At 45.2% G+C, this 21,082-nt stretch overlaps 1 protein-coding gene across 1 annotated transcript in view; it reads right to left on the minus strand.

The window, feature by feature from the left end:
• Positions 1–20,210, minus strand: part of LOC126451484 (E3 ubiquitin-protein ligase MARCHF3-like) — an 84,596-nt gene extending 64,386 nt beyond the window's left edge. The window contains exon 1 of the mRNA XM_050091033.1: positions 19,840–20,210. Coding sequence (XP_049946990.1) covers positions 19,840–20,210 — 371 coding nt within the window. The remainder of the gene's footprint in view (positions 1–19,839) is intronic.
• Between the last annotated feature and the right edge of the window lie 872 nt (positions 20,211–21,082).

Consider the following 21,082-nt stretch of genomic DNA (forward strand, 5'->3'; position numbering starts at 1 on the left):
AAAAGAACATTTACACACAGCATAATACACACACACACACACAAATATCCATATATACATAGAAAAACCACCTCACCCTCTCAAGAAAGAATGACACAATTACAAGCACGAAATACACACACACACACACACACACACACACACACACACACACAAAACACAAACAAAAGACTACAGACAAACACGCAAAACTAACGAATACATCTCCAGGATCACATTCATGAGTTAACAGAGCAGGAAATCGTAAGTAACACCGAACGATAAATTCACGTTACAAATGGACACGAAGACACGAAATCTGGTATATGCCGGCCTTCCAGATTCCGTGTCAATGTGGGAAGACTTACAGTGGACAGACGGTGTGCACCATCGAAGATCGTTGCCGAGAACATCAGAGGCACACTCGACTTTGGTACCCCAACAAGTCGGCGGTCGCAGAGCACCGTTTGTCCGAAAATCACGAAATGGACTACCAACATACCAGGGTGTTGGCACAGACATCTACATGCTGGGACAGCGTCGTTAGAGAGACTATCGAAATTCGTACCAGGGATGGACCCATCAACCGAGATTGCGGCTACAACCACAGCAGGGCATGGGAACCAGCATTGAGTCTAATTAAAAAGACGCTCAGCAAAGGAAACGAACGGGTGACTAGGGCGGAGGAGGCAATTACACTGACGCCACCGTAGACGCCGACGCCAGCGTCTCGGCGACCGCTGGTGCGTGGGCGCGGACCACAGAAAGAACGCCTCGCGAGGGGAGGGGATTTAATACGGCCGCCCGCCCTCAGGAGCTGAGTTCGTCAGCACACCTGACGATGGCGACATGTCTGATCGCCGAAATATTGTGCCCGTTGGGCATTATGGACCAGCAGTATACCTGTGGGCTGTTCGAGCAAATTGCCTGCAATTACTTGCATAGTGGGAACATACCTCCACAAATCTGAAACAAATAATGAAAGGCGGAAAACAGAAAAAAATTACGACAAAGCAGAAAGTATGTGTGTATATGTGGTATATCCTCTCTCAGACCGCTGGATCGATTCATATAGGCCTCACAAGTATCATCAATGTGGGGTTTATAATCTCCTAGCTCCAATTGGAGCGGATATATAGACAAAAATGTGCTTTCGACATCCTCTGGCGTATGGACTGTCCTGCATAGCAGACAGATTATGTGGGAATAGTATCAGACTGTCTTACCATCCTGCTTTGCATTTAAGCCTGACAGAGAGAGAGGAAGTTTTCATTGCCCCCCCCCCCTCCCTTTAAACAAGATTTGTTGGGATTTAGCCGGATTTCTCCTCACCCCCTCCATTTTGAGCTCACGTAACTAATGGACTAGTGTACCCTAAGCTAAGTGACACTTGTCAATATGTCTCTCCGTGCTGAAGCTTATACACGCAGGTTGCTACTTACGAAGCTTTCGGGCTTCGCCTTCTACAGATTCTAAAAAATTTGCAACAAATGTTACTTAGGTCTACGTGAAAAAGCAAATATGGGGCACCATTCTACGGCGGAAACTTCAGTAACCGAGGGAATAAAGCTCAGACAAATCCTTATCAACTCGGAACTCACTCCTTCCGGAACTGTATGGCGTGGCTAACGACGCGAAAATCCACTGCCAGACAGCGGAGGAAACCTCGTCCTTATTCCCTGGTGGCGGCCCAGACGGCGCTCTTGAAAGTGGCGGGAAATCGTCCGCTGACTGTCCCCGACGCGGTGCGGAAAGCTGCGGAGGTGCTTGGGAGGCAGTTTGGACGGCACGTGGGCGGCAATATCGCGGGGGCGGTGGTTAAGCCCCTCTGGCAGTTAAGGTGGCGGCTGCGGCGGCGGCAGCGGTGGCTGCGGCGCTGGAGGCGGCAGTGTGAGGGGGCGTTGTTGGGGGCGGCTGTCTGCTACGCTGCGGCGTCGCTCGTGCTTCTAGGCGTATAAACACTGCCACTAGTACCAGACTGTACGAGCTCCGGGAGATGGTCGGCGTAATGGATCATGCCGGACTTGAGTCTCAAAACTAGCGGACGCAGCAGCGGCTTTTAATCACCGCATTATCATACAACTGTCCATGCGTTGCCCATACACTGATGAAGGCGAGCAGCGTGCTAGTTGCTAAATTACTAGCAGGCCAATTAAGGGTGCTAATGAGAAGCTCTGTCAATCCCTACCCACTGTCTGTCAGCGAACGAGGTGGCGCGGTATTAAGACACCGAGTACAAAGGGCGGGCAAGGTAGATCCACCAGATAAGGAGGCAGTGGTCACCTCCGTATTTATTAGTTACTAATCGAGGACTTTATCGGATGTGGGACCGTGATGTTATCCGTACACCTGGGTACGACTACCTACTAATACGGTCGCATCGGGGAGATAGATAATGTACGAAAAGCGAACGAAGGATAGCGGGTTCATGGGCAGAGGGGAAAAAATTGCCAAGGCAAGCGCCAAGGGAAAAAACTTAGCGGTAGTCTGGTCGTGTGATAAGTGCAGTAGCGGATTTCTTGCTATCTGCGACAGAGCGTCCAAGGGTGAGGTGGTTGTTAGTTTCGGGTATCGTGTGAGGTTCGGTATCGTTGTCATAGCTTACGTCGTCATAAAGAGTGTGAGTCCTATCGTGGAGGGGTACTGCTGGGCCAGCACCAGTATCTGTACCTGTAACAACAACGTTATATGAGTGCTTGATTGGTTATAAATCGATCGCACCTTGTGTTTGTATGCGTTTAGTTTGTAACACTGCTTCCCTGCGTTGCCAATTGGTCACCTAGTTTACAACCGGCAATGCCAGTTAGATTTGTTGTGCTGCAGGAGTTCACCAGCATTTGTCATGTGCGTGTGTCGGTGCTACTCACATGTGGTTAATTTCCCCTAACTGGAAGTGTTCTTGGACGGTTGTGTTTCAGCCTATGGTTGTGATAAAAGCAGTTGATAGATTCGACTAATAAAACAGATCGTCGTGTATACTCTATAGAAGGCAAGCGAAAAGTCAACTTCGTTTTATTGAGAGAATGCTGGGAATGTATAGCTCATCGGTAAAGGAGACGTTTGTGCGACCCTTTCTTGAGTACCACTCGATTATTTGGGGTCAACACTAGATCGGTTTAAAGGAAGGTATCGAAGCAGCTGAAAGACTTGTTTCAACACTACTGGCCATTAAAATTGCTACACCAAGATGAAATGCAGATGATAAACGGGTATTCATTGGACAAATATATTATACTAGAACTGACAAGTGATTACATTTTCACGCAATTTGGGTGCATAGATCCTGAGAAATCAGTACCCAGAACAACCACCTCTGGCCGAAATAACGGCATTGATACGCCTGGGCATTGAGTCAAACAGAGCTTCGATGGCGTGTACAGGTACAGCTGTCCATGCAGCTTCAACATGATACCACAGTTCAGTCACATCGTATTGTGACGAGGCAGTTGCTCGGTCACCATTGACCACACGTTTTCAATTGGTGAGAGATTTGGAGAATGTGCTGGCCAGGGCAGCAGTCGAACATTTTCTGTATCCAGAAAGGCCCGTACAGGACCTGTAACATGCGGTCGTGCATTATCCTGATGAAATGTAGGGTTTCGCAGGGATCGAATGAAGGGTAGAGCCACGGGTTGTAACACTTCTGAAATGTAACGTCCACTGTTCAAAGTGCCGTCAATGCGAACAAGAGGTGACTGAGATGTGTAACGAATGGCACCCATACCATCACGCCGGGTGATACGCCAGTATGGCGATGACGAATACACGCTTCCAATGTGCGTTCACTGTGATGTCGCCAAACACGGATGCGACCATCATGATGCTGTAAACAGAACCTGGATTCATCCGAAAAAATGACGTTTTGGCGTTCGTGCACCCAGGTTCGTCGTTGAGTTCACCAACGCGCTCCTGTCTGTGATGCAGCGTCAATGGTAACCGCAGCCATTGTCTCCGAGCTGATAGTCCATGCTGCTGCAAACGTCGTCGAACTGTTCGTGCAGATGGTTTTTGTCTTGCAAACGTCCCCATTTGTTGACTCGGGGATCGATACGTGGCTGCACGATCTGTTACAGCCATGCAGATAAGATGCCTGTCATTTCGACTGCTAGTGATACAAGGCCGTTGGGATCCATCACGGCGTTCCGTATTACCCTCCTGAACCCACCGATTCCTTATTCTGCTAACATTCATTGGATCTCTACCAACGCGAGCAGCAATGTCGCGATACGATAAACCGCAATCGCGATAGGCTACAATCCGACCTTTATCAAAGTTGGAAACGTGATGGTAAGCATTTCTCCTCCTCACACGAGGCATCACAACAACGTTTCAGCGGGCAACGCCGGTCAACTGCTGTTTGTGTTTGAGAAATCGGTTGGAAACTTTCCTCATGTCAGCACGTTGTAGGTGTCGCCACCGGTGCCAGCCTTGTGTGAATGCTCTGAAAAGCTAATCATTTGCATATCACAGCATCTTCTTCCTGTCAGTTAAATTTCGCGTCTGTAGCGTGTCAACTTTGTGGTGTAGCAATTTTAATGTCCAGTAGTGTACTATCCAAGAGGTGGAATATTCCATCATCGGGTCGAAATAGACGCCGTATCTCCCAGAATACTAATCTTTATTTACCGGCAGTGCACAAAGGTGATAGCATAATGGTCGCACAGCTGTCTTCGAATACAGATTCTCTCAATTTATCCAAGAGGGTTCCTCGAGATCGAAGCCGTCTTCTTCCAGTTCCCCTTTATCTTTTCCGAGCATCACTGTTACGCTTTTGCAGGGCTATATCGATCTCTTACGATTCTAGAAATGCGCTCTCAATCCGTTCGATGTCTCTTGTATTTCCTATGTGTTACGGACTCCGAACACTGGAACAATACCCTAGGATTCGTCGCATTAAAGTTTCGTATGTGATTTCCTTTACAGTTGCTCCGCGCTTTCCCAGAACGTGTCCAACGTATCCAAGTCTTGTCTCGGCGTCCCTAAAACTGATTGTATGTGGTCGTCCTATCTCATACCGCTTCTTCGTGCTAACCCTGAACATTTATACAACGTTACGTTCTCAAGATGTTTATCACTCGCCTTGTCGTCAGCTGACAACCGCTCTTTTTCTGTGCTGTAGGCGTTATCTTACATTTTCTCACAGACAACGAGAGCTGCCATTCATTAGACAAAATGGAAATTTTTTCCAAGTCATTCTGCAGTTCCTTAAGATCGCCCAGCGATGGTACTTTCCTGCACACAATACATCGTAAGTGAACAACATTCCAGCGTTCCTAGCAGTGTGTGTGTCTGAATTCTTTCGATGTCAGTTGAGAAGTAGTCTTATAAATCGTTTAATGGGTAGTCCACGGATTTTTAACTCCCATAACCACTTCTTTCAGCTCTGGCATTGTTTGTTGAAGTGAAAAACGCAGAGTTCCACCTTGTTTCAAAGTCGAAGTTACACTGTAGACACTTCTATACTTGACTAGGTAATTACGATGCGTGTTCAGCGTAAAATCTAACTGGAAATCCTTCATAGACTGATGCCTCAATCGATTTAAGCAGTTTTAATTGTTGTTCAGCACCAAGGTTGCTAATAACGATAACACTCATTTGTGAGTCAATGCGGCAGTCAGACATTTTTGCGGTTGTATCCTCTTTCACGAAAACATTTCTAAATGCGGAATTTATAGTTCCTGTTTTCTGTATACTGTCTTTAAACCCGCCAGGTCAGCCGAGAGCGCTAATGCGCTGCGCCTTGGACTCGGGTAGGCACGCCGGCCCCGGATCGAATCCGCCCGGCGGATTAACGACGGCCGGACGGGGTAGCCGAGCTGTTGTAGGCGCTACAATCTGGAACCGCGCTGCTGCTACGGTCGCAGGTCCGAATCCTGCCTCGGGCATGGATGTGTGTGATGTCCTTAGGTTAGTTAGGTTTAAGTAGTTCTAAGTTCTAGGGGACTGATGGCCTCGGATGTTAAGTCCCATAGTGCTCAGAGCCATTTGAACCATTTTTTGATTAACGACGAGAGGTGGTGTGCCGGCCAGCCTGGATGTGGTTTTTAGGCGGATTTCCAGATCCGCTAAGTGAATACCGGGCCGAACCTCATGTCCCGCCTCAGTTACATGACGCGCAGACAGTTGAACACGTTCGCACTGTTTCATGTCTTACACTGGACGAAGAAAGCTGGGGTACACTACTTCCATCCCGGGGGGTACAGGGTGGCGACAGGAAGGGCACCCAGCCACCCTCTGACACTAACATTGCCAAATCCTTAGTAACAGGACGGACCCCGAGTTGAAGTGGGACAAAGGCCCCAGAAAATGATGATGTATTCTGTCTTTAGTTTCGACACCAGATGGATCTATGAGGGTTAATGGAAGGTTTGGATCTATTCACTGACTTTATGTATGACCAGAACTTTCTAGGATTTTCTGGTAAACGTTTTGCCAAGGTTTGACCGTAAAAATTATTGCAGGCTTCATGCGTGTCCATTCTTATAGAAGCACGTGTTGCTGTTAACTCTTCCATATCAGTGTCACCGCACTCTCTCTTGTAGCGACAGTGCACATACACCCAGCAGCAATAGTCAGACCATGTCGTAAAGAATAAAACACAGATCCTCTACCAGTAGTTATAATCTAATATTGCTACCACCGTTTGGCATTAGAAGCCATCAAATGAAAATATAACAAAGAATAATTTAGTTTAATGTAAACTACAAACAATGTGAAATATTCTAATAAGGAAACGATATAAGCCTAAATCCACATAGTGCTTCGTCCTGATAAACGAATCTGTGGCGTTGGTTATTACACAATAAATCTCTAAATAAATAAAAGGTAGAACTACTGACATAGATAAAAATTACATGTAATTGGCCATTGGGCAACAGAAAAATACATCGATAAAAAAAGATAACGTACTTCACGAATGAGTTACTTAAGTACAGTACATCTACGTGATTATTCTGCTATTCACAATAAAGTGCCAGGCAAAAGGTTCAATGAACCACCTCCAAGCTGTCTCTCTACTGTTCCACTCCCGACCGGAGCGCGGAAAAAACGAGCACCTAAATTTATCTGTGCGAGCCCTGATTTCTCTTATTTTATCTTGGTAATCATTTCTCCATTCGTAGATAGGTGCCAACAGAATGTTTGCACAATCGGAGGAGAAAACTGGTGATTGAAATTTCGTGAGCAGATCCCGTCGCAACGAAAAACGCCTTTGTTTTAATGACTGTCCAATTCACTTATTATGTCTGTGGCACTACCTCCCCTACTTCCCGATAATACAAAAAGTTATTGTGAATAGTTTTCTTAATAACGAAGAACATATAAAATTCCAAAACCAACTACTAAAGAGAGTTCTCAAAAGCATTTCAGTTTAAATGAGGAAGTAAGTTTATCCTATCTACCTCCTTTGGTAAAGATTAAAGAGATGTAGAGTAAAATTAGGTCTTCCAAGAGACATCCGTGAAAGGAGCAAGTATCATGGGACACAGACAGAGATAAAAAGAAGGCCCTCCATAATGTTTGGCAATTATATGAACAGTACAACCGGCAAAATATGCAGACAATATTCCGTTGCGTGATATGGAACGATCTTCCCAAATGGCTTGCAAACTACCACGAAGCACGGTAGGAGAACACAGTTCACAGTTCTGTTCATAGACTAGCGCCCAATGTCGTATCTACAGGATAATATCTTATGGGGAAAAGGAATATCAAGAAAAAGCTGTAAATCAAAGAGATCATTAACAGCCAAGAATGCAGACAGTTTAAGATACGAACAGAGCTGGACTGTAAATGATCACTCATATCACCAAGAAAGAATTTCACGGAAAATCTTTGGAAAAGTTACAATATAATGTCAGTCACGTAATTTGTTGGAATACTGAGATCCACTAAACACATTTTGAGGAAGGATATGGAAGATACCATGTGAAATTTTATAAGCTTGTAGAGTCTGAAACTTTCTGAAGTCATCGAATCAGCTGTCGTCGCAACAAACACATGCTAACGCTAAGACACTGAAGTTACGTCTGCAATCGATAAAGTAGAAATAATGGTACAATATCTCAGAGCATCAGCAGTAAGTGGGCAGTTACTTTCCAATCAGCATACAAGGACGAATTTTCACTTCTAATTAGTTTCACAGAAAAAGATGAACAAGTAACTTATACTTACCACCGATAACACTACGGAAAATAGATTAAGTACCTCGGCCGCACCAATTAGTTCAAAATAAAACTGTCCTATTGAAAAAAACGGAGTACAATTCTAGCTCTAATCCACTAAAAAAAGTTTCTTAGATCGAGGAATTCATAGTTATTCGTTGAAGTGAAATCGCTGTTATGTGATAGAGGCTCAAAGCTATAATGGAAAAGGAGTATTTCAAAACATTGCACTTTTTTCGTTGTTTCAATTTCCGAGAGGTAATTCCAAGATTTTGGATCGGGACTCGAAATGGATCTTGGAAGTAGTGGAGCAGCTATCAAGTCTGTTTGGAATCGAATTATGGCTCACAATCAAATTACGAGCTCTGTGCTCAAGACAAGAATTAGAGCATGATAAAAATTAACCAGATGTCGCTCAGTGTTCTTTCTAGACAGAAATAAACATATAACCAACCCAAAGTTATTCAGTAAGACTCCATATGCAATCCACTATAACAACGCGCTAGTGACACACAAAGCAGCGACCGGATTTTTTTCGTGCAGTTAGAGGGACCAGTATCTTCCAGTACATATACCTACGCCAGAATATATCAATGCTCCATAGTCTCCTCAGAATGTATCGATACGTATATTAACTGCCTACCAAACAAATTTCATGTAAAAATTTACGGATTCGCAACCGCTGTATAAGAAGAAAGAATAATTCAAGTACAAACATAAATCTGTTAGAGTCACAAGTCCATGCAATAGCTAGTAGGCTCGAACGAAATTGATTCACAATGACTTCAGAAGTAACACTGACACTTACGTTATCGAACTTCACTACTCTGGAATGACGAGAACAGTCCAGCAGGAACCTACAGTTGCTGTGATATAATGATTTGTTAATTCAGAACCGTTTCCGTCTGCTGAATATGTTCAGACAGCGGAAGATATATTCAACTAGTGAAATGTTCATAGATTTTCCTCGTAAAGTGGAAGTAGTGCTTCTGTTGTGAGCGTGAATTATATTTAGCAGTCAAATTCACACTGCTCTAACGGATACGTTCGTCGTACAGGGTGACAATTATTGAACTATAAGGAAAAAACCTAAATTAGTGCACGCACTTTATTCAATATGTAAACGTCACCTCAGATACTCGGATTTAGGTCATGACACGTTCGATATGCCTGCCATTCTTGGTGATGATGTGCAGCGGACGAATGGTGAAATTCTGCATGACCCGCTGAAGTGTCGGAACATCGATGCTGTCGGCTTTAATATAGCTCCACAAAAAGGGGTCGCATGCGCTCAGATCCAGAGAATATGGCGGCCAATCGAGGCCCATGCCTGTAGCCTCTGCATACCCCAGAGCAAGAATGCGGTTCCCAAAGTGCTCCTCCAGGACATCAAACACTCTCCTGCTCCGATAGAGTCGAGCTCCATCTCGCATGAACCACATCTGTCGAAATCAAGGTCACTGTCGATAATGGTTGACCAACCCATCCAAATAAAAGTGAGCTTCGTCGATAAACCAAACCATATTCACATCAAATTCCTGTTCGTCAATTCTCCAACTGTGTTGGAGAAAAACAACCGCTCTTCCATGGCCATTCCATTTGTGTCAAATCAAAGTCACAAGGACGTAAGTCCGGCGAGTTTGGTGGATGATACAGTACGTCCTGGTCTCATCGACCGAACAGAGCACCCACAGCTTGCGCTGTATAGGCCCGCGCATTGTCGTGCAAAATGATGGGTGGGTTGCGCAGAAAGAGTCGCCGCTTCTTCGCAAAGCTTGTCGCAGATGATGCTCCAAAAACGAGCAGTAATACTGTGCATAGACGGTCTGCCGTGTTGGTACGTAATGCGTTAAGGTAATACCATCACAGTCGTACATGAAGATCACCATACTGGGACTCTGACGCAATTTTGACTTTCGCGGCGACCCATTATGACGCCATTCGTTGGATTGGCGTTTCAGTTTTGGCTCGTACGATGTGGCCCATGTCTCATCCAGTGTTACGATACGGCGTAAGAAAGACTCTCCTTCGCGCTCATAGCGCTCCAAGTACGTCTGAGCAGCGTCGTAACGCATCCATTTCTCCATTTCCGTCAAGGTACGGGGAACCCATCGTGGTGCAATTTTTCGCATGCCCAGGCGTTCCTTCAGGATAAGAAGCACAGTCGTATGCGCTAATCCGGTTTCGTGGGCGAGCTCACGAATCGTATGGCGTAGATCACTGTCCACTAACACTGCAACAGAATGCATTTCTTCTTCAGAGACGCTAGAATGACTTGCCCAATGCATGTCTACCACAGTTTGCCGACCTTCGTTGAAGGCTTTTACCCAACGTGCCACTCTTCTGTACGGCAATGACGATTCCCCGCACGCCTCTTGAAGACCTTGATGATACTGTCGTGCTGTACGACCTCTGGCTCATTCAATCTTGATCCAACTCCGTTGTTCCTGTTTCGAAAACATAGTGACACCGTTACGTTAGACGCTCGCTCACAAGTGACTGTTTCCCTTTATTGTGCGCACGCCGGTGGCGTGGGACGGGTGAATCCATTTGCTCGGAAGTAAGGTAGTATGTCAACAACGTGTGCTATCAGCGACATTAGTAGATTCCATTGCAGTGTGTCTGCACAGCAGTGTTGCCACTATTTAAGTTCCAACGTACGTAGACGGGGTTGTGACAGCGGTCCTATTAAATGAAATGAGTCCATGAAAAATACAGGAAATTTGCTCGTTAGTAGTGAACATACACGCGGCTCATTCCCCAGAAGTAAGTTATCCAAATGAGCGACGTTTATGATTCACTCCAGTACGACAGTTCGTACGTAAAGAACCCTCAGAGAACAAAAACATCAAAGTCAGTTTCGGGTGACGGTATATAGTGCAGTTGCGATCGGACGTAGGTTTCGTTAACATTCTCGAGGAACGTACACAATATGGGATGCAATCGAAAGTGACTTGATTAAAGAATTACCGTCCACGTTTATTAACAAATGATGGTTGCTTCGCCTGGAGGCAATGTGATCTTTCAGTAACATAATGCCCTTTGTTTCAAAGTTTCTAATGACCTCATGAGTGTCGGAAAAGCATAAAGACTTTTAGATACTCGCCCAAACCGAGCTACAGTACTTTTACCCCAAGGGGATCTCTGTGGGACGCCTTTGAGGTCTGGAAGTGGTTATGTGCCGGACGCACTTTCCCAGGGATTAGGATTCAAATGGATGTTTGCGGTAATTTACATTTAGGTTTTCCTAAGTTTCTCTGATCTTTAGGAGAACATCAGGACATTTCCTCTGCATTTACGTAGGGAGTAAGAAAAGTAAGTTCTTTATGCAATATGAGTGGCGCGTTATCAGAGGACAGTAATGTTCTGGGTTCGCTGTAGACACAGTCCTGCAATATGACTGGTGCATTATGAAGGGAGAATAATGTCCCAGATTCCCTGCAGAAACAGTCCTGCAATATGAGTTATGTGTTATCAGAGGAGAATAATGTTCTGGGTTCTCTGCAGACACAACCTGCAAATGAGTGCTGTGTTACGAAAGGAGACTAATGTTACAGGTTCCATATAGACAGACACGCTGCCCTCGGATCGCCGCATAATGTACCGTGATTCATCACTCCACACAACGTTCTTCCAGTAGTCAATCGTCCAATGTTTATACTCCTTACACCAAGCCAGGTGTCGTTTGACATTTACCGGCGTGATGTGTGGCTTATGAGCAGCCACTCGACCTTGAAATCCAAGTTTTATTACCTCCCACATAACTGTCACAGTACTTGCAATGGATCCGGATGCAGTTTGGAATTCCTGTGTGATTATCTGGACAGATGTCTATCTGTTTCACATTACGACCCTCTTCAACTGTCGTTGGTCTCTGTCAGTCAACAGACGAGGTCGGCCCGTACGCTTTTGTGCTGTACGTGTCCCTACACGTTTCCTCTTCACTATCACATCGGAAACAGTGGAGCTATAGATGTTTAGTAGCCTGGAAATCTCGCTTACAGACATATGACGTAAGTGACACCCAAACACCTGACCACGTTCGAAGTCCATGAGTTCCGCGGAGCTCTCCATTCTGCTCTCTCATGATGTCTAATGACTACTGAGATCGCTGATATGGATACCTGACAGTAGGTGGCAGCAAAAAGCACCTAATATGCGAAATGTATGTTTTTGGGGGTATCCGGATACTTTTGACCAAATAATGTATGAAGTTCGAGTATTCGGGACAGAATGTCCCTTGCGAACAAAATGTTGAAATTGCACATAAATTCACCAAGTAATTGTGACGGTACAAGGACAAAGTGGAATGTAGCGTCCAGTTGTAGTGAAATGGTGCCAACAATTTGACAAAAGCTACACAGCAGTGGGTAATGCTGATCAGGAAAGAAAGCCATCGACAGCGACCACAGAAGGCGATATCCAGACAATGAACAGAGAAAATTTGGGAAGGAAAGATTTCCCATCGAAAAAGACATTCGCAATGTGGATCTCGAATGGCTCAGTGAGCGAGGAGCAAATTTCTGTCGTCGAGGAATTGACCGATTGTTAGTACGTTCGGAATGTTGTTTACAGAGACTTTGTGGCTTTATTTCATGTACCTGTGTCACTTTGAAGTGAACTCAACAATTTAATATATGATACTTGGCGTGCCGTAATGATGTGTAACTTAGTTTAAAAGTCGCCTCGTACCACGTTGCCAACGATACGTTGAACTAAGCCTGACTCCGTTCCTTCTTTCCGTTCACCTGTTCACTGTATGAATCTTCCACCATCATTCCCTTCAGCAGTTGTTCGAAAAATTACAGTGAGCACGGATACAGATGACCTTGGAGATCTAACAGGAGCTACCTGAGTTATTCCTGGCTCACGTCGAATGTGAGAATTCGATATAGCAGCAAGTGGTCGCGGTTTTATTTTATTTATTTCAATTGTCGGATTGCGCGGCACCATACGAACCAAATTTACTTAGTTCAAAATGGTTCAAATGTCTCTGAGCACTATGGGACTTAACATCTGTGGTCATCAGTCCCCTAGAGCTTAGAACTACTTAAACCTAACTAACCTAAGGACATCTCACGCATCCATGCCCCAAATTTACTTAGTCATGGAACTAGTTAGTACTTAGTTCACGGAATTCTGAATACAAAATTTATAAATGGAAGAACGTCAAACACGAAAAATGTGAAAGAGTATAAGAATAAATAACATTAGATACCAAAGTTCTCAACTACTGTGGGAAATTCCTGTACAGAACGCTAGAAGTGTGTCAACTCTGATTTGAAAACTTGGGATTTCTCAATTCTTTTCATTTGTGTTATAAGCATACTGAAAATGAAATTTGCTGAATAACGCAAGGCTTTCTGTACCATGCTTATGGAAGCATTACCCAAATGCACATCGATTTCTCGTCTCGTTTGCACTCAATGAACGTTGCAGTACCTTCTGAATACAAACTGTCAGGAACAAATCCCACAATGACATTTAAGTACAGGGATAACGGAGTTAGAATTTAAAGACGTCTGAACCATAGCCTAAACAAAGTTCGAGAACTGATAGCACAAATTTGGTGATTACTTTTTTCTGGGCAAAAATGTTCTTCGGAAGCACCCAAAGTTGACCCATAAATGATACCATAGGAGATAATACGGTCTAAGCAATCGCAGTTTCAGTGTCAGAGACAGTGGTTTCTGCGTAAGATCTTGATAATGATATTCAGAGGAAAGCTTTCCATTTGCCGTCAGTCCTAAGAATTCTAAATTTTACTGGCCGTTTGACCACGTTGGTACTATGAAGTTCCGCTTAACATTACTGGCTCTTGCAGCCATACATATTTCATTGTCATTCGAAGCATCTTACTTCTTGTAGCAGTCAGCTAACACTAAAAGAATTTGTTGGTCGGTGTACGCCACAAACATCGCCGCCAAATACTGGATCGCAGGGCACTACAGTTCAGAGACCTGTTTGCTTTAGCTGATGAGAAACTTGCAGAGAAGTGCTATGGCCCGTTTGGCTATGGAGATACCGTACGTGCGCAAAAACTTATAACTTCTATACTATTTATTAGTTACACAGGATGTAAAGTAACAATTTTCATAAGGGTAAAACGTCTCTCATCGGCATATTCTTTAGGATCTACTTAAAAATAAAATCTGATCATGTATTTCAGAAACAAGAAACGATATTAACAAGACGAATCATCTTGTGCATCGTCGGGCTGTCACGAGCAATGCCCGAAGGAGGTAACCCTCGTGGCGACAGTCGTATAGTGCGAGCCTTGCCGGAAGCCAGACGGGTTACGTATTGACGTGTGTCTGCGAGCAATGCAGTCCAATTACATAGTAGGACAGTTAATTATTGTTCATTTATATATCAATGAAATATTTCTGACGTATTTCGATTCTTATGCATGTGAATCGCAGATCGTTTGTTGATATGAGCACATGACGTTGCGACAAGTCTGGTTTTGCTCTTTTGACCAACACCAACGTCGTAAATAAATTACGTTATCTGTGAAATTTCGACTACGTTACTTAATACTCGTACATTAAATGTATTCGCAATGGCGAATAAGGACAAACATCAGCTGTAGAATGGAACGACGGCAATAAAAATTTGTGCCGGTCCGGGATTCCGACCCGGATGTCTCGCTTATCGCGAGCCGTCGCCTTACCATTCGGCTATCCGTGCACGATTTACGGCCACACCCAAACTTCCACATGTCGTCGTCCACGCGTCTGGTCGCGAATCGTGCAAAGATAGCCAAATGGTAAGACGACTGCTCGCGATAAGCGAGACATACTGGTTCGAGTCCCGGTCTGGCACAAATTTTCATTGTCATTCCATTCGACAGCTGATGGTTGTCCTCATTCGTAATTGCGAATACGTTTAATGTATTTTCTCCAAAGGAACTTTGCGTCGTAATCAAAATAACACAGCCGCTGCAATATCGAACGTTACTTAATAGTCTGCCTAAGATCGAATCTCTGAGTCACCCAGAGTAGCAAGCCATTTCATCCAACGATGCCTCATTCACATCCCAAGCGTTACCTTTCACTGCGCTAGGACAACTACTTTGATTAAAAAATCCAGATCAGCATAATCTACGGAACTTCGTGATCTTGCGTCAAGAACCATCTGCAACTCCCCAGCGGACTGCACTTTAAATACAACAAATAAGGCCAGTACCGTAGACACAGTGATAATATTTGTTGGCCGAAGGATATCGTAAGCTAAGAAATGTAATTAATTATTAAAATCGTCTCCAACTGTATGCACTAAATTATGTTGCAGTCAAGCATTAATCTGTTCTCTGAAACCCATGCGCTTATGATACGAACTGCCCTATTTCGTGGATCATTTACATTATAGTGCACGTTTTTCGTAACAACACTAGTGACATGTATAAAGGGCGTTCAAAAAGTTTCTGTTTGAGGGCGTATACGCAACGCGTCGTGACGCCGATGCTGGTATGAAAGCACTATAATATAATGTCGTGTGACGAGGGCCTCCCGTCGGGTAGACCGTTCGCGTGGTGCAAGTCTTTCGATTTGACGCCACTTCGGCGACTTGCGCGTCGATGCGGATGAAATAATGATGATTAGGATAACACAACACCCAGTCACTGAGCGGAGAAAATCTCCGTCCCAGCCGGGAATCGAACCCGGGCCATTAGGATTGACAGTCCGTCGGGTTGACCACTTTTTTTTTTTTTTTTAATCTCATTTCGTTCGCTTTTGTTCGTTGCATCTGCTCGGGGCGGACGTCGTAAGACATCCGTTTAAGTTCGTTGTTGATCGATTAACTAAGTTTATTAATTACATAGGGCAGCTAACCCTCTGACCGAACACGCTGAGCTACCGTGTCGGCTAACCACTCAGCTACCGGGGGCGGACTATGAAAGCACTGACGTGTACACTGAGGTGACGCAAGACATGGGATAGCACATGAACGGATTTCAGTAGTAGCGCCTAAACAAGGTATAAGAGGGCAGTGCATTGGCCGAACCGTCATTTTACTCAGGTGATTCATTTAAAAAGGTTTCCGACGTGATTATGGCCGCACGAAGGGGATTAACAGACTTTGGACGCTGGTTGGTGGTTGGAACTTGAAGCATGGACATTCCATTTAGGGAATCGGTAGGGAATTCAATATTCCATGATCCACAGTGTCAGGAGTGTGCTGAGAATACCAAATTTCAGGCATCAACTCTCACCACGGACAGCGCAGCGGCCGACGGCCTGCATTTAACGACTGGGAGCAGATTTGGTTCAAATGGTTCAAATGGCTCTGAGAACTATGGGACTTAACATCTATGGTCATCAGGCCCCTAGAACTTAGAACTACTTAAAACTAACTAACCTAAGGACATCACACAACACCCAGTCATCACGAGGCAGAGAAAATCCCTGACCCCGCCGGTAATCGATCCCCGGAACCCGGGCGTGGGAAGCGAGAACGCTACCGCACGACCACGGGCTGCGGACGGGAGCAGATTTGTCAGTACTAACAGACAAGCGACACTATATGAAATAACCGCAGAACACATTATAGGCTGCACGACGAACGTATGTGAAGCAACAGTGTTGCCGAATTTGGCGCTAATGGGCTGTAGCAGCAGACGACCGACGCGAGTGCCTCTGCTAACAGCGCCTGCAGCGCCTCTCTCGGGCTTGTTTTAATAACGGTTGGACCCTAGACGACTGGGAAACCGTGGGCTGGTCAGATGAGTCCGATTTCAGTTGGTAAGAGGTGATGGCAGGGTTCTAGTGTGGCGCAGACCTCACGAAGTCATGGACCCAGTTGTCAATAAGATGCTGTGCAAGTTGGTGGTGACTCCATAATGGTGTGGACTCGGTCCTCCGGTCAGATTGAACAGATTATTGACTGGAAATAGTTATGTTAGGCTACTTGGAGACTATTTGTTGCCATTCGTGGACTTCATGTTCCCAAATAATTATGACACTTTTATGGATAAAGATGTGCTATGTCACTGGTCCACAATTGTTTCGCGATTGGTTTGAAGAACATTCTGGACCGTTCGAGGGAATAATTTGGTCACACATACGACCCGATATGAATCCCATAGAACATTTATTGGACATAATCGAGAGGCTAGTTTGTGCACAGATGCACAATACTGCACCAGCAGCACTTTCCAATTATGGACGGCTATAGAGACAGCATGGCTATTTCTGCTAGGGACTACCAATTCAGCCGATGCCACGTCGAGCTCCTAGACTAAGCCGAGCAAAAGCAGGCCCGACACGATATTGGGAGGTATCCCGTGGCTTAGTCATCTCAGAGTAAGCGAGGGATTAGTGTGGCATTCACGTCCTTACGACGTGTTTGCGATAAATGTGGAAACGTGAACTATTACGTCGTTACTAACAAAAGCGTGTAAACAGGAGCAATTTGTTGTTATTCTTTTCTTGGCTGCGGAAGGAGAAACACTGCTAGACATTCATCAGAGAAGGAAGAATGTGTACGAGGCAGCAGGTCTGCCGAAAACCACTGTTGTGGAATGGTGCGAGGCATGGCGTGCTGGCGCTTCACGACGCACGTCCCCATAACGCAAATGTCGTGACACAGAAGACACTCGAGCATCCACCCTATAATCTTGATCTCGCCCCATGCGATTATCACGCCGTCGTCCCACTAAAAGGACTTGAAAGGTCCATGAGTCCTGTCGGACGAACATTTTCAGCAGGCAGGGCATGCTATTTTATCATACGGCTAACTTCAACCCGGCGCGTCGGTGGGATGATTGCCTCAATCCTCACGGCGAGTTTGCTTGATTGGAAAACCCATTCCGGACCTTACGGCCGTGGAACGGAACCTTTTTGATAGCCCCTTACGCAAAAAGAAAAAACAAATTGAATCGTCTGCTGTGTGTGGTGCCAGTTCACTGATCTACAGGGTATCTCAGGAGGAATGTTAAATTTTCAGGTTTATGATCGGAGCGCTGGTTCTAAGCAAAAGGTCAACTAAACATAGGCTCTAAAATGCATATCTTAAGAGTTATGAGCACTTTTTCATCCTCGATATCATGAAACAAATCTCTTCTGCTGTAATCTCTTTGCTTCCCAAAACAAGAAAAAAAGTATAGTAAACATGGGCTCTGAAATACTTACCTTTAGAGCTATGAGCACTTGTTCAGTAGAAAAAATGTGTTTCACAGCGTCGAATATGAACGAGTGCTCATTTCAGAGACCATATTTACTAGACTTTTGTGCTACGAAAGCTCGTTCCTGTCACATCACTAAATACTGAAGATTCCTCATGGGATACCCTGTGTATAAAGAAAAGCAATGAAAACAGTGGACCCAGGACAGGGCCCTGAGGTACAATCCACATTACATGACACCATTCGGATTAAAATCTTTCCACTGTTTGTTGACGCTGGAGGACCATGTTCTCCTTCCTGCTTTCGGGATATGAAATCCACCATGGTTGAGATTACTCCCAAATCCTGTAATGTTCCAACTTACGCAAAGGTTCACACAATCAAATGCGTACAAAATTGAATTACTTACTACTTCGACCTATCGTTTAGCCCTGCTAGTGCCTCACGGACAGAACAATAAATTGCAGTTTCTGTGGCTACTCCTTTCGTGAAGCTAGACTCTTGTTGTTGTTGTTGTTGTTGTTGGGGTCTTCATTCCTGAGACTGGTTTGATGCAGCTCTCCATACTACTCTACCCTGTGCAAGCCTCTTCATCTCCCAGTACCTACTGCAACCTACATCCTTCTGAATCTGCTTAGTGTATTGATCTCTTGGTCTTCCTCTACGATTTTTACCCTCCACGCTGCCCTCCAATACTAAATTTGTGATCCCTTGACTCCTTTACTACTTTAAGTGACTCATTTCCTAATCTAATTCCCTCAGCATCACCCGACTTAATTCGACTACATTCCATTATCCTCATTTTGCTTTTGTCGATGTTCATCTTATATCCTTCTTTCAAGACACTGTCCATTCCCTTCAACTGCTGTTCCAAGTCCTTTGCTGTCTGTGACAGAATTACAATGTCATTGGCGAACCTCAAAGTTTTTATTTCTTCTCCATGGATTTTAATACCTACTCCAAATTTTTCTTTTGTTTCCTTTACTGCTTGCTCAATATACAGATTGAATAACATCGGGGAGAGGCTACAACCCTGTCTCACTCCCTTCCCAACCACTGCTTCCCTTTCATGTCCCTTGACTCTTATAACTGCCATCTGGTTTCTGTACACATTGTAAATGGCCTTTCGCTCCCTGTATTTTACCCCTGCCACCTTTAGAATTTGAAAGAGAGTATTGCAGTCAACATTGTCAAAAGTTTTCTCTAAGTCTACAAATGCTATAAACGTAGGTTTGCCTTTCCTTAATCTATTTTCTAAGATAAGTCTTAGGGTCAGTGTTGCCTCACGTGTTCCAATATTCCTACGGAGTCCAAACTGATCTTCACCGAGGTCGGCTTGTTCCAGTTTTTCCATTCGTCTATAAAGAATTCGTGTTAGTAATCTGCAGCCGTGACGTAATAAACCGACAGTTCGGTAATTTTCACATCTGCTTTCTTTGGGATTGGAATTATTATACTATTCTTGAAGCTCTTAGACAACAAATGATGTGTACTGAGATGAGCCACTTAGACTATGGGCCCGGCAGTGCATACCAACCACGTGTGAAGCAAGCGCGCTGAGTATTGGCCTACCTCTTGTCAGCTTGTTCACGGATCCAGACACGGACAGAGGGCAGCACGGAGTAGCGCCTGGTGAGCTGCACTCGGTAGCTGAAGCCGCAGAGCTCGCAGCGCGTCTTCTGCGCCGCGTCGAGCCACCGCTCGAGGCAGCGCAGGTGCGTGCAGCCCATGGAGCCCTTGCAGTGGCACAGAGACAGCAGCTTGCCCGCCTTCTCGCCCTCGTAGCAGATGCGGCACAGCGGCTCCTCCAGGCCGTCGTCTTCGTCGTCGCCGTCCGGTCCGCCCTGTCCTGGCGCAGACAAACGACCCTCGTCTTTTCGCCGCCAGTTGGGTGTCTCGCGAAATGGCGCGCCCGCTACTGGACAGCAACAGATGGCGCGCATTACGCGTGCGTACGTAGAACAAATGCTCTTATCTCGCTCACGAAGAGCTGCCATTATTATTACTGCTTGTAATCTGTTCTTAACCACTGCACAGAACTAACACACGTATCTCGAAGAAAATTACTTTGCTATTGACAGACGTTAGTGTCTGTTCACGGTGTTGCTGATTAGACGTGGCATTCTGTCGATATAAACCACTCTGTGTTTGGTACTTCCTTTCCCTCCCACCCCTTATAAATACCGTCCCTTGGCTAGACTCTGCATGTAGCGGGTGGTTATAATTAAAGTGCAGCTATTTACAGACACAACGACCTTGCCGCAGTCGATATATCGGTTCCCGTGAGATCACCGAAGTTAAGCGCTGTCGGGCGTGGTCGGCATTTGGATGGGTGACCATCCAGGCTGCCATGCACTGTTGCCATTTTGCGGGGTGCATTCAGCCTCGTGATGCCAATTGAGGAGCTACTCGCCCGAATAGTAGTGGCGTCGGTCAAGAATACCATCTAACGACCGGGAGAGCGGTGTGCTGACCCCACGCCCCTCCTATTCGCATCCTCCACTGAGGATGACACGGCGGTCGGACGGCCCCGGTAGGCCACTCGTGGCCTGAAGATGGAGTGCTATTTACAGAGGCCCAGTGTGGGCTGTAATTATCGTATTGCAGCGAAACTTGGTAGATATGCTTAAGCATTAATGAGGAACCAGTCTGCACTGGAAAACCATAGTTCTAGTTCTGGCCACGAGGTGGAATTCTGGCACTGTACAGCGTCTAGTGGGTGTCTCTGGTGCTCATATTGAACAAATTGTGTAAGTGGCAGTTAATAATAAAATCAACATTATGCCTTTCTCACTTGTTTGGCCTTTTCTGCTCA

Source organism: Schistocerca serialis, chromosome 1 (assembly GCF_023864345.2).
Source record: "Schistocerca serialis cubense isolate TAMUIC-IGC-003099 chromosome 1, iqSchSeri2.2, whole genome shotgun sequence".
Classification (NCBI taxonomy): domain Eukaryota; kingdom Metazoa; phylum Arthropoda; class Insecta; order Orthoptera; family Acrididae; genus Schistocerca; species Schistocerca serialis.